The sequence below is a fragment of the Gavialis gangeticus genome, unplaced genomic scaffold (genome assembly GCF_001723915.1).
Source record: "Gavialis gangeticus isolate Ggan-Ray unplaced genomic scaffold, GavGan_comp1, whole genome shotgun sequence".
NCBI classification, from domain to species: Eukaryota; Metazoa; Chordata; order Crocodylia; family Gavialidae; genus Gavialis; species Gavialis gangeticus.
The window spans coordinates 254,231,255-254,248,806 of record NW_017729032.1 but is presented as its reverse complement, the minus strand read 5'-3'; the positions used below and the strand labels follow the sequence as shown (position 1 = coordinate 254,248,806).

Below are 17,552 nucleotides of genomic sequence, written 5' to 3'. Positions count from 1 at the left end.
GCTGATGGGGCTGGCTGAGGCACAGTGTGGGGGCTGCCTGCTGGTTAGCTGTGTGGCGGGCCAGTAGGGGGCACTCCTGTGTTGAGCCACCCACCTCACTGCGCCCGACCACCTTCCAGGCTCTGAGAGCCTCCCTGGGGGTGCCTCACGTCTGGGCAGCCCCCTTCCTGAAGCACACCCGCTAGCCTGGGGGAACACTGCCACCACCAAGGGATGGGCTTGATTCTGGCTCTGTGCATCCTGGGAAACAGATCTAGTAGCCCTCGAGGGTACTTGATTCACTTCAAGAACTTGGGGTGCTTCCCTCTGTCTGAAGCACAAGTAGTGGTCTCCCTTAGTGGGCTGAACCAAGGGGACCCCAAGGCATAATCTAGACCCATTCCCAATAAGTCTCCCACTCTAGGTACAAAGGAGAACTTTATTGGTTACAAGGGGTAGGTTTGGAATAGGGCACAGGGTAGAGCAATATCAGAGAAATCCCATAGAGCAAGCTAGCATGGCTGGGTAGCCTTTGATCACATATCTGAGTAACTGCAAGCTATATATCTAGTTAGAGCTCAGGTAACTTACTCACAAGTATCATCCAGAGGCAGGTGGAGATTTCCTCTGGAGGCAGGCAGTTCCTTGATCACGAGTTTTGAGAGAGAGAGAAAATTTCAGATGGTCCAGCTCTTCTCTCTCTCTCTGAGCCTTCCTTATGCCTGCTGCCCCCTCCTCCTGGGCAGTCCTTAACTTATATAGCCCTTGTGACCTCATTTACCTGGCCCATTGGAAGCCAGCACCTGTTGGCTGTCAGCCAACCAATTTGAAATGCATCACTAGTTGCTGGGCAGACTGGCAGTTCCTAGCTCCCCAGAGAGCCCAAGCCCCTCACCCAGGTATGAGATGCCAGTCATGTAGGCAGAGGGAGCAGGTTTCCCCCCTCCCTCAGGAATGTACCCAGATCAGGTTACCTAAAGAGATAGGGTAAGGTGTGTACCCTCTGCAGGGCACATCTTAACCAAATTGTCACAGAGCAGAGTTTTTGGGGAGAAACAGAAGTGGCCTTCTGCCACAGGCTGCACACTGAAGCACTCTTGTGCCCCAGCCAGCCCCTCCACAACGCATTGAGCCAGGTTGGAGGAGCCCTGGACTGGTAGGCTGACCCCCGCCCCCCCCCAGGTCCCCTGGCATCTGGGACTTCTCCAACCTGGCTCAACAAGCTGCAGTATTGGGCACATGTGTAAACATGATGCCCAGGAGCAATAAACTGGCGTGATATGTGCCAGAGTTTATTGTTCTGTCCTAATAGCACTTGTAGATGCACCTACTGAAATCTACAATAGTAAACATTTGGTAGGAAATTAGGTATTGTCTTTAAAAGATAAAAAGGTACATAGGGTTATTCGCTTTTATTTTAAATCTTTCAAACCTGCTTCCCAAAAAAGAATTGAATTTAAAAAACATATCTTTTGAAATATTAACCTGCATGGAAAGAATTAAAGAAAATCAAGTGTACTTCTCTTATACATGAACAGTATTAGTCCTTATCTTCTAAAACTTTACTCATAACAATAGCCTTTTTCTCATGACTTGTCCAGTTGAAATTAACCAGACTATTTAAATGAGTGTTGAATATCTCTGTGTATAAGTTTTATAATAGTAGTATTTCTGTTGATATACAGTAGACTATAAATCTAATGCTTGTCACCAATTATCTTCTTAGCTAGTAATTTTAACTGAAAAAGGATTTTTCTACTGAAGACTCTTAGGCTAGGGGCAGACATTCAAAAAGCCTGAGCCTGAATTGATTCAATCTTTAAATCTTAGTCTAACCTGTGTATATTGAACTGGCAAGCAAGTGGATAGACATTCACTTTTGATACCATAAATGCAGCCATATGCCTGCAGTGTCTCAGGATAGAAGCCAGAGGGTGCTAGAGCAAGCCCTCCCTTCCCTTTAGGCTGGAGAAAAGCTGAACGGAGGGGGGCATAGCCAGGCCCTTGCAGGCTGAGTATGACTGGCGAGGGGTTTAAACCCCCACCCTGGCCAGCAGGGTCCCCAGGTAGGGTCTGCTTGGCTCCCCCCAGCTTGTGGCACAGCATGGCCTGGTCCCCCCAGAATTCCTCTCCCAACCAGGGGGCGATCCCACTTCACCTTCCCAGATGTTGGGGCTGGGGTTTTGCTTGGGGCAGCCCAGGAGCAAACGCCAGGTGGGGAAAGGAAGGGTAGTGAAATGGCCCCAAGACCAGATGGGGACAGGTACACAGGGATCACAGTGGCAGCAGCTGCATTCTGGATGTGAGCCCTGCTGAGCAGAGGGACCCGGGTTGGTGGGGAGCTCACGTGTGTCAGTGCTAGCCCAGGACAGAGCCAAGCCAAGCTGAGCATGCAGCTGGGGGAGCAGCTCCTGCCCAGTGGTACCGTCAACCTGCTGGAAACCAGTGCCCAGGCTGCCCCTGGCCCCAGGCATGGCCCCTGCAGTGGTGCACACAATGTGGGCCACTACTACGTGCATCCCCAGGGCTGCTGGGTACCTAGCTTGGTGCACCCTGATCATTCTTCTCCTACCTGGTGGTGGCAGCAATACCACACACCCTGATGTACCAGATGCTAGATGTGGGGCAGTACCCCTATGGCTTTCCTGCCACTGCTGCCAGGGGGTCCAACTCTGGCTGTACTGTTAGGCACCACTCATGCTGCCACCGGGCAGGGCAGGCTTTAACAGCAATGGGGAAGCCATAGGGGTACTGCTCCATGTTTGGCATCTGGTACACAGGTCCATGCTGTGCCTACAGCTTTCCTACCACTGCTGTCTAAGTTGTGGCCAGACACTATCCCAGCATGGCCCCCTCAGGTGAAATGGGCAGGGAGGGGATTTATTCCTCCCTCCACCTCATCTCCCCCTGGGGGACCACAGCTGGAGTCTACCAGCCCCAGCTCCTGCCTCTTCCCACTCCCCTAGCCAGGCAGACTCCAGCTGGGGTCCCCCCAGGAGGAGAGGGGAGGAGAGGCACAGAGGGGATTTATTCTGTATCAACAGAAATACTACTGTTATAAAACTTATACACAGAGATATTCAACACTCATTTAAATAGTCTGGTTAAATTCCCCTCTGTGCCTCCTTCACCTCAGGTGGCCATGCTGGCTGGTATCTGACCATGGTCCCACCCCTGCTGCTGGATGGGTGAGTGGGGAAGGACCCTGATGCGGTAGCAGTCCCTGTCATGGTGCTCAGGGAGCGCAAGCAAGGAAAGGGTTTATTCTCTCCTTTGTCCCCTCGGGGAACCCCAACCAGGGTCTGCCTGGTCAGGGGCGAATGGTGGAGGCAATGGTCAGGGCTGGCAGATCATGGTTGTGGTCCCCCAGTGGGAAAGGGGTTGGAAGGAAGAATAAACCTCCAGGAAGAAGCCTGATGGGCTGCTGTGTCCCGGCCAGCTAGACCCCAGCTGGGGTCTCTTGAGTGGAGAGGGGAGGGAGTGGGGAATAACCCCACTCTCTGACCTCCTTGCCTTAAGGAAGCTATGCTGGCCCAGTGTCTGTCCATGCCCCAGATGCTGGTAGTGGTGGTGGGAAAGCCATAGGAACAGCATGGCCCCATGTAACAGGCAAGGGGTGATACCCCTACAGCTTCCCTGCCTCCATAACTGTCAGGGGCAACCACCCTGGCCATACTGGTAGGTGCTACCCAAGCAGTGTAGGGGTAGCACCCTGCACCTGGTATCTGGGGCTGTGCTGTGCCCATGGCTTCACTGCCGCTGCTGCCATTTTCTTGCCTGGTGGCTAAACACAGTTTGGCAGCATGGGCAGTGCCTACCAGTATGGCCAGGGCAGGCCCCCCTGATGGCAGCAGCAGTGGTGGCAGGGAAGCCATAAGAGTAGTACCCTGTGCCTGGTACCTGGAACACAGGGCCATGCTGCACCGCTGCCACTGAGTAGGGAAAGAGTCAGCAGTGTGCGTCTAGCTCGGTGCCCAATGACCACAAGTAATAGGGCTTGGGGCTGAGGGGTGAGGTCACACTGTGCACACCACTGCAGGGGCAGCTGAGGCACTGTTGTCCAGCAGGTTAAAGGGGCCGCTGGGCTGGAGCTGCTCCCCTAGCTGCATACTTGACTTGGCTTTCTTCTGCCCTTGGCTAGTGCCAACACACTCCTGCCCCTCACCAGCCTGGGTCTTTCTGCTTGGTAGGGCTTATATCCAGGATGGAACCTCTGCCACAATCCCTGTGTGCCTCTCCCCACCTGGGTTTGAGGCTGTTTTGCTTTCTTCCCTCCCCCCGATCTGGCATTTGCTCCTGGACTGCTCCAAGCAGACCCCAGCCCTAGCAGCTGGGAAGGTGTAGTGGGATTGCTCCCTGACTGGGAGAGGGCTCTGGGGGTCCTGGGCCATGCTGAGCCATAAGCGGGGGGAAAAGTCTGTGCTGGTGGGACAGAGGAGGGAGGTGGGGAATTAAACTCCACTCCGTTCCCTGTTCGCTTGAGTCTGCTGCTGGGGCTGGCCATGCCCTGCCACTGCTCCCACAGTGAGGTGGGGCGGGGGTGCCTGACAGGGACTTCTGTGCCCTGGCCAGGCAGACCCCAGCTGGGGTCCAGGGAGAGAGGGGAGGGAGGAGGAATAAACCCCCTCCCTGTCCCCTTCACCTCAGGGGTAATGCTCTTCAGCATCTGCTCATGCCCCCACACCTGTTCCTGTTAGAGAGCAGAGGGGTGGGGCCAGCCCTGCTCTCTGAAGCAGACAGAAGAGTTCTGTAGGCGGCTTATGTGAGAGTGCAAATTCATTTCCCAAACCTAACCACCAAAAAAGCATATTCTGGCTCTAATGGGTACATAATGCTTATCTATGGCAGCACCAGATATTTTGTTCATGCTTACAGTCAGGCTACTGGTTAAATGGAATTCTGGTTAAGAAAATATTTGACGGCTCTTGGGGTTTTTTTTTAGGAAAAAATAGATAAGCTCAGCATATTGTCCATCCATTAACACAGTGGTTCTCAACCTTTTTGGCCTCAAAACACCCCTTACTGGTCTCAAGGCACCCCTCCATAACTTTTGTGAATTGTGTGGCACCCAATTTAAAAAACTAATGTATATATTTCAGCACTTACCTCCTTGCTGAGGGGCTGAGCAGTGGGGGTGGGAGATCATTCAGGCAGGGACAAGCCTGAGCCTGAAATTATCTACTTGGCTTATCTACTTATCTCCTCACACCTCCCTTATCTTCTCACACCTTGCAGCACCCTTCAGAGGACCTGATAGCACTCCAGGGTGCCCCAACATGTTGGTTGAGAATCACTGCATTAATAACAAAATTTCCATTTAATGTCTGTTATCTGAAATGTGTGATTGTGTTTTATGTTTAATTAAAATGTTCTTTCAAAAATATACATTTTCTTTTTAATGGATAATTGGGTTTTCAATAAAACAAAACATTCGAATCAGCATGTTTATTTTCCGTAGACTGTTTTGAATTTTTGTTCAAACTTGTGGCTGAAAACTCAAATTACTTGTATTCTTGACAAAATTAAATTTGTACATCAGGGATATGCCCATTCTTCTTATCGGTTCAGGTGTAATACAAATTTACATGAATTATAGCACTTGCTGTCCATTGTTGTTAATGGGAGATTACACCAGTTTTTAGAAACTGAACTTGTATTATACCAAGTGTCAATCTGGTGCCTATCTTTTAAGTACTTAATTTGGAAACTTTGATTTCATAATGAAGGATTCTTCCATTAAAAAATTTAAATGAAGCCTATATTAAACCTGTAGTTTTAGGCCCCAAAATTGACTTATATGCTAAGATGTTTCCTCCTTTTCTTGTTTACCCCTGTTTATGCAATTGCTTAGCGACAAAGCAAAACACATGATATTATCAGCCCCCTTTGTACTCAATCATTAAAATTTTAATGTTCACATATGATGTTATCATGGAGATGATCTTAGTGTTTGGAGAGGGAACTGATTAAATAAATGGAAGAAGGTAAAAAATAAAGTGTGTGTGTTTCATTCTACTTGTCATCCACCTGCTTCCCTCCCCCCACCTCCAGTAACAGGTCTTCAGTGTAGTTTATATGTTGTGTTCTTTGTCAGAGATATCCAATATATATTTCAGGGCCAAAAATTACTAAAACTGGTAGTGTTAACATACATGCACATTCACACACATTCTTTTTTACATTATCTCCCATAAGGATACACTAAAGACAGTTTGATATTTGGAGAAAAAATTACCAAACACTAAAAGCCAGTAGAATGAGAGCAAAACCGATTTCAATGCTGCTGGGATTGCCTGTCTTAGGAGCTCACTCATGGTACAATGCAATTACCATGATAATAAGAATATCAGATTATTCTCTTTTTTTTTTCTTTTATTTGGCAATAAATAGTCATTTTCCCCTCTGTCCAGGATTTCCTGGACTTGTTAATACATGAAGCAATCTGCATGTTTTCCTTCTACTTGTCATTTTCCTCCCCACTCCCCCTCCCTCTTCAGTATGATTTATGTGCTGTGCTCTTTGTCGGAGATGCTATATATATATTTCAGAGCAACTAATACTAAAACTAGTAGGGTTGACACAGGAAAGTTAGAAACATTATAAATAGTGTTTATTTCAGATGACTTATGTTGTTTAACCTATTGCTCAGGTTTCTCAAATAGATCCAAGGGAGTTAGATCCCACATGTATTGAATGTTCATGAAAATTAAATATCCAGATCGCCTACCTTCCCTTGAATATCTCAGTGGTAGTGGTTAGGTAGCTTAATGGTAATTAATGGTGATGGTAATTCAAAGATAGAGTCTTGAAATAGTGGAATGATTTAATATCAAGTGGGATACATTTTAGAAGTAGCATGTTGTAGACCAGATTCTGCTCTGAGTTATATCAGTGTGTGACTCAGGGGAACTCCAATGAATGGAACTGAGTTGTTGTAAATGGTACACCAGTATGACTGACTTAGATCAGGGCCTGATCCAGTCTGTCATTGTATGATGTGTTATGCAAATGAAAATCTTGTTTTCCTCCAAAGTTCCTAACTAATTCCCGCCCTCAACATAAATCTTTTACTGTTCCTCTGCTTGAGGATGGGCAGACAATGTCAGTACCTCTGTACTCGCTAGCGTTTTTCTTAACCCCTTCTTTTAAAAATTGCCCCATCAAAATTCTTTCAGTGGAGCTACTATTGTGTATTGTTTACCTCTTCATGCTGATGTTTCTTTGTGATTTCAGGCTACTTTAAACACATTTTAATGATTTAATGAAACAGCTCCAGGTTGCTGTTGCTTTAACAACATCAGAGCCGGGACAGGCAGAACAGGCATGGTGGCAGAAGCTCAACCAGAGCAATTTAGACATTCCCAGCTGCTAAGAATGCTGCACTCCCCTCCCTGGCCCCCCATCCTTTATCTGACCTGCCTCCCTACCCTGGCTCTTGGGCCATGTGCCCCCACCACCCCACGCCCCCTCTCTATTCTCAGCATCACCACCCGGCTCTCAGAAACCATTTTCCTTAACCCTCTCACCCACTCTCCCACAGGGTTTGCCCCAGGCGCTAATTTGTCTTCTTATACCACTGCTTTATTGTCTCTCCATGTGGTAATTGCAGCTTCCGTACCATTTACCCTTTTGAATGTCCACCTAGTTGACTCCTGCATGTTAGGAGTGTTGACCTGCAGTGTCCATAAACCAGAAGCTAGGATCATGCACATCACTAGAAACTTGAAGCATCTCTACAGGACTTTGGTATTTTTCTATACAGTTTAGAATGGTCTTCCCTAAGTTTTTTCTTTCGTTTCCTGAACTTCCTAATATCCTCTCCATGTATCCATCCCTGATCCAGTCTGTGATCCCTACTAAAGCAAGAGCTGCTTTCTCTGAAGCTCCTGAGATATGGAATGACCGTGATGTATATTTTCATTTTTTTTTTCTTTATTTTAGAATTTCATGAGCAAGCACATTTATTCCATATTTTCCCTTATTTATTTCTTCCTTCTCCTACCATACTATGTACTTCTGTAAATCATTTGAAGATACAGTTCATGAAGGTCAGTGCAGTGAAGCTTCAATGATTCTCTTATTAAAGTTGTTGTGTAACAGTGCTTTGAAATTGGGCAATTAATTGCTTCCCCTCTGCTACTCGGCCTAGAAGAAGAGCATCCAAGAGAAACTATTCCATTGGCACCCACCTCTCCCACTAGCAAACAGAAGTATCTCTTCACAATACTTAAGGGTTATATACTTTAAAGTTTGGCTATATATTTATTTTATAACTGTAAATGGCAAATAACCCAAAAAAGGGTTTTATTGTTGCTAATAAGAAGGGTAGGGGCTGTAGTTTAGGACATCTGATTTTGTTTCAATGTTATCTGGTCTTTTGCTTTTATACTAGCAGTGTTCAAGTGCACTATAGAAAGCATCCTAGGATGACAGTGCTGGAGAGAGGGTAACTTTTACATGAAGAAGAGCTTGCATGATGTCTCTCTCTATGATTTGAAGTAGAGAATGGGTATAGCACTTTGCAACTCTACAACAGTGTGGAGCCTTGGGATCACCTATGTTCAGAGTAATCCTGAGCCTGTGAAATCCCTTAGGAAATGATGAACCAAACCCAAATAAATTATGCATACAGAGTTTCATTTGATTAGGCTTTATAGTAAATGAAGGGTCCCTGCTTCCCCTTTGGTTGATCTTAAGAGTAGTGGTCTCCTTCCTTCAGTATTGCTGGATCTTGCTGTTCTCTCACGTGTTTCACGCTTGATTTATCTTTCTTGAAAGGCCAAGTGCTGGAGTCAGGTGAATATTTCAGAACCACAGCTTTCATTTTCTTTAAAAAAAGTGGATATCTATCAAGTGTGGTTGCAGAGCTAAACTAGAAAATGAGGACCCTAAAGTTTTTTGGGGGGGAAGATGGGAAGAATTAGATATTTAATTATTTTAAAATATCCAGTTTTAAAATACATTCTTGTGGCTTGTGTCATTATTAATAGTGCCAACATTGTAGTTTACTAAGCTAAAGCAATTTGTATGAAGTGTATAATTTTGTTTTGAGTCTGATCGTGTAACTGTAGAAGTGAAGAGCAAGTGTCTTTTTACAGTCTATAGGATCAGGATTAGACCCTTCGTTCAGAAAGCCTCACTCTTAAATAGTAGTTCCAGAGACTTGCTGTTTATGCAACAACTAGGCTGAAATGGCAATCTGCAATCATTTACAGGCAATTTGGTCTTCATTACAAATTAATGAAGTGATAATTGCTCTTTGCAACCCTTTATATGCAGAACATACTGGTGTTGTTTGGTTTATCATGCAATTTATAGTTCTGTATTGATGTGCTTGTATAAACATGCCAGATTAGAAAGTTGCTGTGAAAAAATTGCAGCAAGATTACTATGGCACAATATATCTTCTGAAGTTATTAAAATTCAGCAAATCAAGTTCCTGTTTTGTTTGCATCTTTTATAGAAAGTGTAGAATGTATTGGAATGACTAGAAACGATATTAATGGGAACAGTGATGAATGAATCATGTGAATATCTATGTAAGATCCTTTAAATTTCCTTGTAAAATACCTTTCATAATCCTGTCTAATTTAGTCTTAATTGATAGATGTCAATATTTGAGTGCAATTTTTCTAGAAATCCAAGTTTTTTACCAAAATTGGAAGACATTGTGTTTTACATGTATATTATGTCTCATTTTTAGGTCTTGTCCACATACAGAAATTGCAGTGGTTTAATTTAAACTTATTTAATCAGTAAAACAATTTTTAAGGTCTAGTAGTTGATTGGGTGGAGGTCTCTATGTAGATCTCTTGGTTTAGGGTCTGAACAAACCTGGTGCAATTAGTTGTTATTTCAATGTAAATAAGTTAATTTTCACTACTCTTCCTTAGAATTATCCCTGAAACAATCAAGGGTAAGACTCAGCTGGTATAAGTTACACCAGTAAAAGTGGCATCCATCTGCAAGAACTCCAGACTACCAGCTTGTCTGTCAAGTTTAGTTCCTGCTTTAAACTGGTTCCTATTAGTGTAACATACCAGTGAAAGTTTCACTGAAGTAAATGTTTCATTTGCTCACACATCCCGGCTACAGACAGACATTGTTGTCTGTCAGTTTTGTTGCAGGATCAGCTACACCAGGCACAGCTGAACCAATTAATTAGCAGATGCAGATGTCACTTGGGGCCACTGTCCTACAGAATTGGGCCCCTCCCATTTCTAGGGCTTCAGTGGCCCAATCCTGCAGAACAACAGCCCCAGGTACCTAGCCCTGACCTGGGGTGCACATCTACAAGTGCAGAGTGGGGAATCACCTGGGGCTCCCATGCTCTAAAGTGTGAAATGTGTGTCCTGAAATCCCCTATAGAGGAATTCCTGTGGCATGTGTTCCATGCTGCAGAGCAGAGGAACCCCATGGGGAATTCCCAGGGTTCATGTCTGCAAGTGTGGACCCAGCGCATTTCCTTGTTCTTCAGTGTGAAATATGTGCCCCTGGAATCACCTACCTGGGGCTACTGAAGAGTAGAGACAAGCCCTGGTGTGCATCGATTGTGCCATAACCAAACACACATTTGCCTGTGATAAAGCAGCACAAACTATCAATAGTAATCATTGTGCTAATATTTGGGGGCATTTTAGGCAAGGATGTTTGTTTACTTGTGTTTTATGCCACTATAAAAGTTTTTCTGATCTAACATGGGCAACATATCTTTGCAGCTCCATTTTGAGTGTATCAGTTTAGTTTATGTTGATGGTTCTCAGCCTTGATAGACTCAAGGCACTCCTGGATAGACTCAGGGTGCTTGGGAAAAGCCAGCTCTTCATTTTCACCTGTTTTTTGACTACAGAAAAATAATAAAGCAATGCTTCTGTTGCAAAGAACAGAGAAAGACCACATCAGGTCACAATGTTTTAACGCTCCAGATTCCTCTTTGAAATCTTTGGGTTTATCATGTGAACCGTGATTGCACATGTGACAGTGCTGTCATGGAAGGATCTCAAGGCACCCCAGTTTGCCTTGGCATCCTGAGATGCGTACAAAAGTCCTCGGTGCATGTTTTACAGAGCTGTAATTTAGAGCACTTTTTATAGCACTATAAAGTTACAGCACTTTTAAACATGACAGATGTTCAGTGTTTGGGGGTGGGTAGGCTTTGAGCCTCCCTGCACTTTCCAGCCTCAGAGGTAGGGGGTGCTCTGCAGCCTCCTGGAACTTCTCCATGGGTCAGAAATCTGACCAGCATACAGAAGTTATTTAAAGTGCTACAGATTGCTCAAGTGCTATAAAATATTTAATACCTCATTTAATAAGGGTTAATTTAAAGTGCTGTACTAATTTTTAAAGTGCTGTAAAGCACTTCTGTTAAGTCATGTTAATAAAGTGCTTTAAATGGCAAAAAAAACCAACTTCTGTACACACCCCTGTTGAGAATCACTGGTTTAGTTTAAACTAGTTTCTATTAGATCTAGCTCATATCTGCTGAGGTATTCTAGTGTAAAGTTACCAAAACCAATGCAAGTACCTTGATTCCACTGTAACAATATGCACACAAGGGTTTTACTGATTTTTTTTTTTTTTTTTTTTTTTTTTTTTTTTTATCTATACTAGTCTAGTAAGAAGTGTACATGTTTACAAATGCTTAAACAAAAATAAGCCTGATTTAAACAATACAAAAGAGTATTCATAGGAAGATTCTTCAAAATAAATGATATAGAAGTGTCAGTTGACAAGACTCTCAGCCTGAGAGGTGTACCATGCCCAGCATAAAACCTCCAAGCCCTAGCGGGCTCCCAGCAGCAGGAGACTGCGTCTTACCCATGGAGGGGCTGCCCAGGATTGGGCTCCACCTGCATCAGCAATAAGACATGATGGGATCTAATGCATAATCCCATAATTGCCCCTCCTGCAATGCATATGCCTTTACCTGCATGTGTAAAAGGGGCCTCTGAATTCTTTGTAATTTAAGTAGATGGGGAAAGGCATATTCCTAGAAAAAAATTATGATCTGTACTCAGAGAAAGTGCGCTTTCTCCAAAAATGCTTTGTTCTATCTACTTCACTCACTCCAACATTTACAACACCTAGTAACTCTGTCTAAGTGGTTACCACTCTCCAGCTGCATTGCATCTGATTGCTGCCATGGCATGGGGTTTGCATTTTGGAATGTGTTGTGTGTATCTCTCTGGGTGACAGTGATCCAGAAGATGGATTTTTGTAGCTTCTATAAACAGTCATGTTTCACTGTGCGCTAAGTTCTATGTCTTTGTATATGCATAATTCTCTTTAAAGATAGAAAAATAGCCTTTTAAAATTGTCTGTAAATGGAGGTATTCAAAGTTTCATGGATAGTTTGGGGGGGGAGGGAGATTATATAATTAAAATGTTAGAACATGTAAATCCATCGTTCTTGGATGGTTGAAAGTCCTTTTAATTGTTAGAATTAAATAAACACTGCGTGGTAACTACAATAATCTATTTTTTCTATCAACAGTGAAAAAAGCCCATATATCTGTCAGATGATATATCCAGAACTAATTAGAGGACCAACACTGTTAAATATCAGTTCTGAAGAGGCTGGTGTAAAAAGCTATATAGTATTGAAGAACCTGAGTTATTGGATGTTTGAAAATAAAGTTTGTGATAACTTTTAGTAACTGTGGTAGCAAGGTTAAGGTGAACTAGTGAGGTCAGAGAGAGATGCAAAATAAATAGAAGTCTCCTTAAATTTTTTAAATGTTGTTCAGGCCCTAAAATGTTGTAAACTCATGGTATTTCAGCAGTAGCTGGACAGACAATGAGCTTTATATCACTTCATACTAAATGCTGACTTGTTAACGGTGACTGTTAGTGTGTATATATAAAGCATTCATAGGATGTGTTAGAAAACATGAAGTGCATGTGTCACAAGACTTTCCTAGCAGTTTTAAGTAAAACAGTATTGCTCTGTATAGTGGGGGCAGACTCTTCAGTAAAGTGTTCGATCATAATGTGCAGCTGTAAATACAGTAACTACCAATTATAATCAATATCCTTAATATTTTTCTTTTTTTTTCAGTGGGAGGAGATAAGTGGAGTTGATGAGCACTATACACCAATCAGAACTTATCAGGTGTGCAATGTCATGGATCACAGTCAGAACAACTGGCTAAGAACAAACTGGATCCCGCGCAATTCAGCTCAGAAGATATATGTGGAGCTCAAGTTTACCTTGAGAGACTGTAATAGCATACCACTGGTTCTGGGCACTTGCAAAGAGACCTTTAATCTTTATTACATGGAATCTGATGATGACCATTCGGTCAAGTTCAGAGAACACCAGTTTACAAAGATTGACACCATTGCAGCTGATGAGAGCTTCACTCAAATGGATCTTGGGGATCGAATTCTCAAACTCAATACAGAAGTTCGTGAGGTGGGACCCATCAGCAAGAAAGGCTTTTACTTGGCCTTTCAAGATGTGGGTGCATGTGTTGCCTTAGTATCAGTGCGAGTGTACTTCAAAAAGTGCCCTTTCACTGTAAAGAACCTGGCTATGTTTCCAGACACAGTACCTATGGACTCCCAGTCACTAGTGGAAGTGCGAGGTTCTTGTGTCAATCATTCCAAGGAGGAAGATCCACCTAAGATGTATTGCAGTACAGAAGGAGAATGGCTAGTGCCCATAGGAAAGTGTTTGTGTAATGCTGGCTATGAAGAAAGAGGCTTTGCTTGCCAAGGTAACAATGTACTTCATATTTATAGTTTAATTATTAGTAGGTGATTCGTATCATGTCCCTTCTCCTCATAATGATTCATGTTCTTCACAAACTGATGAGATAGATTAATTGGATCACAAAATTACACATCTAGTTTTTACTTGTTTGATTCACATGCATAATGTACTTTAATAGTATCCACTTGCAGGATTGAGTGAATTATTTGCAGCTAAGGTCACATGCAATAAATCCTGGCTCTCTCCCCTTGTCCAGATATCTACAAACAGATTATGATTTCTTGAAATGTATTAATTCTGGTAAAACATCTGAAATTTTGTATGAAGTTTCTTTTTTTTTCTTTTTAAATCTCCGTGGCTTGAACTATAAGTATTCAGTATTTGCTGCTTGACTTATGGGTTGGTTAGGTCAGGGCTGATCAGATAAAACAGAAGATGTTTTTCTTGATCTCAATTGATCTAAATGTGCAAACACTTGCAAAGTGAATATGAATGCATGAAGTTTTTTAATTATACTTCCACAAATACTCATGACCCAGAAATCATTTTCTGTAAATGTTTGGGTCAACAAAACTTGTTTATATAAGTTATAGAATGCGATGAGGATATGAGAGTTCCTAATTCTAAATATTTGATTTACATTTTATTTGGAACATATTTGTTGTAATTAATATAACTGATATGACACTTTTTTTTTCTTCTAGTCAGATACATTGGGTTTTTTTCTCCCTTTTGCCCCTTTGTGCCATGTGTCTCCCAGAATATGGTTTGTTCCTGCTGGCCAGTGGGCTTCTAGTCTCCATGCCTGTGAAATCCTTGGCTTCTTCACAAAGAATTCCAGTGAAAAGGCCAATGAAGGATTTTAAAGTGTGCCTTTTGTAAAAAAGGTTTTACAGTTATCTCTGAAAGCACTGATATTATTATTAGTAGTTTACACTATTGCTGGAGGTTTGTTTGTTTTTTAAATTAACGGAGACATCAGTACTTGGAAGTTGATTGAGACTAGCAAAATCTTGTAGTGGCCAAACTACCTGTCTCCCTAAACTCTTCAGTGTAACTTCCTCACCGTTCCACCTGCCATGCCTTGGTGAGAATTGTATTTTACATTGGGAGGCTGTTCCCCTAAGTCCCTGAGTATAAGCCCCCTGGATCAGCATGTGGCCTAGCTGTTTGGGCCCTACCTGTGCCCTCAGGCACTAATCTGCCTTAGGGGCTTTAACTGTGGCCATCAACTACCCCCATCACTATGCCCATGCCTTACAAGTGTTGCTTCATCATTACTTTTTATGAGACATCACAGTCCCATTCTCATTCTGCCCCTCAGGCACTAATAACTTTGTCCGAGTTTTAGCCTTCCAGATTTCTCTTGTTGAAGCCTCCAGCTGTGGCCCGCTGTCTTGGGATTTGATTCCCCAGCCCCACTGCATTTAAGCCCTATACAGAGCTTAACACAGAGCACCCCCTTAGCACCCTGCAGCGTGGCCTCCAGCCTCTTCCTGGGAGCTCCTTTCCCTGCAGACTGTGGGGCCAGACTGACTTGAACACACTTGGGAGCACTGGGCACCACCCTTCTGGTCATGTTGCTCCTCTACCATGTACAGGTGTTTCTTTTTAGCTCAAAGAAGCCACCTGTTCCTGCTGTCCTGCTGTTACCTGTCAGCTCAGTCTTTCCCCTTTAAAGTGACAGGGGCAAAGCCCCCTGTTACAGAAACATAGGGGTTGTACTACTTTGTGGGCCCTTTAAAAATAATAAGAGCTAGGCTTTTATTGACCTGACACACTTAAACTTTGTGCCTTCTGTAGCTATCTTTTTAATTCCTAAAATTTGAAAGCAAATACAGCTATTACTGTAAAGAACCAATATGAACTTGCCAAAACATTAGAGCCCTTGTCCCTTAAATGATTGGAAGCCATTTGTTTAGAATTACAGTGAAATGTGAACTTGAAAAGATTATTGCTCCTGAAAATATCAGAGGAAAATTGAAGCAATGAAAATAAGCATTTAGTAAATGAATAAGTAAAGGCGTTTTCTTAAAATAAGATTCTACATTCAGACACTGCATGTATACATAATTTCTGCTGAAGGCAGCAAGGAATGTGTGTTGGATTTTTTTGGGGGGGGGAGGGAGAAGGCAGGGGTGTTCACACTGCAGGTGGGTTTTGACCAGGAACATAGAACATAAAAGCAGATTCTGTTACCCCAATCATACCTTGACATCCAGTTCTGCTTTCCCATTATTTTGGTCTTAGTTTCACACGTTCATCAAAAGAGCTTTGTTTATGAGATTAAACAATTTAAAAAAGTGATGGGAGATTCTGGCTTGCACTGGCTCTGCATATAATATCCTTCTGTCATGACAACTTTCAACAGCATTCATATTTGTCAAATCTTTTCACCCTCGTTTGATTTAAGTGGCACTCTAAAAGCAGTCAGTGATCCAACCTCACTGTTGTTGACATCAGTAACAGCAGGAATTGGAAGGCTCGGAAGCAAATTCAGTTTTTCACATGTTTTTTGAGTGACTGCTTTGGCTCAGCCCTGTTCCTTCTGTACCATTTTTTCTTGGCTGTAACAGGACTTAAATTCAGGATTATAGTGTTTGAAGTAGACATAAGATGGAGTCACAAGCACACAGGCATGAATGAGTGGGGAACTAAGAGTAATATCACTCTCTAGCTGAAGTTAAAATAATCTGAAATGGAAACAGCAATAACAGTGCTTCTTATCTTCAGAGTACTTGAAAAGCATTTAACTAATTATGGAAGAGATTTTACCAGATGAGCCTGTGTGCAAATACTTCCTGAAAATCTGATTTGCTTTCACACCAGTGACTTTTATTGTCTCTGAGCAAATACTTATAAGGATTTCATAACACATTTTCAAATATAAAATCAGTTTGCATTAGTAGAATGGCTTCTCTGATAATGAAATTAAGCACACTAATGAGGTCTGATCATCCCATTAGGTTTCTTTTGAAAATCCTGTGTGCAATTTCTTTTATTATTGGCAAAAAAAGTTGAGTCCCAATCTTTCCCTCAAATAAGTAGCATCTGCCATTTATCACATATGTTTCCAACACAGGTTCCCTAACTTAGCTTTAGGTCTGAATCTTGCACTGTGGAGTGTATAGGCAAGCTGCTGGCCTGGTACAGAATGCTATATACTGGAAAGCACTGCATAGTAGAGCTGTGCAAAATTTCTCCAGCTGTGTCGTTTCAATGCTGTTTCAACTCATTTTGAGCTTGAAACAGTAAAATTGAAATGAAATAAAGGACTTTGAAACAGCCTTGAAACAAAACAAGGGCAGCCAAAACGTTTCAAAAGTTTTGAAATGTTTCAAAGCAGCTCTTCCCCTTCCCAAGGTATGATCAGGCTGGGGAATGGAACTCAGCCCAGCTTTATGAGGAACTCAGCCCAGCTTTATGACCCCCCCCTCGCTGCTACCTTGCAGTGTGGAGAACACCTGAATGTGTGGTATGTGGAGCTGGAGACATGTCTGTGGCACCACATACTGCACAGCTGCACTTCTCTGGATGTGGTCTATGAATCCTGATAGCTGTTCAGTGCGGCAACTACAGTCAGATATAATGATCTGCCAGGATTGCCCTCTGTGAATCTTGGGGAGCATATAAAATGTTCCTGAAACAGGAGAGTTGGGGTGTAGTGGAAGTAGTTTTTCCTGAAGCTGGTATGGGCAAGGTTTGATAACATTTTCCTGTTCCAGAGTGAATACTGATGTGGAGTCCTCCCCAAGTTCTTTATATTAATTGGTGTCTGAGAGTTGTCTATTAGTCTCATTGTTAGAAATATTATATATAATGTTAGGCTTGTTAACAAAAAGATACACTTCTACTCCCA

The 17,552-nt window shown here is 43.0% G+C and overlaps 1 protein-coding gene across 2 annotated transcripts in view; it reads left to right on the top strand.

Annotated features, from left to right (window-relative positions):
- The window catches only part of EPHA3 (EPH receptor A3), a 405,788-nt gene that overhangs the window by 101,178 nt on the left and 287,058 nt on the right, over nt 1–17,552 (top strand). For both annotated transcript variants that reach the window (XM_019525737.1, XM_019525736.1), the window contains exon 3: nt 13,037–13,697. In XM_019525737.1, the coding sequence (XP_019381282.1) occupies nt 13,037–13,697 (661 nt within the window). The remainder of the gene's footprint in view (nt 1–13,036; nt 13,698–17,552) is intronic.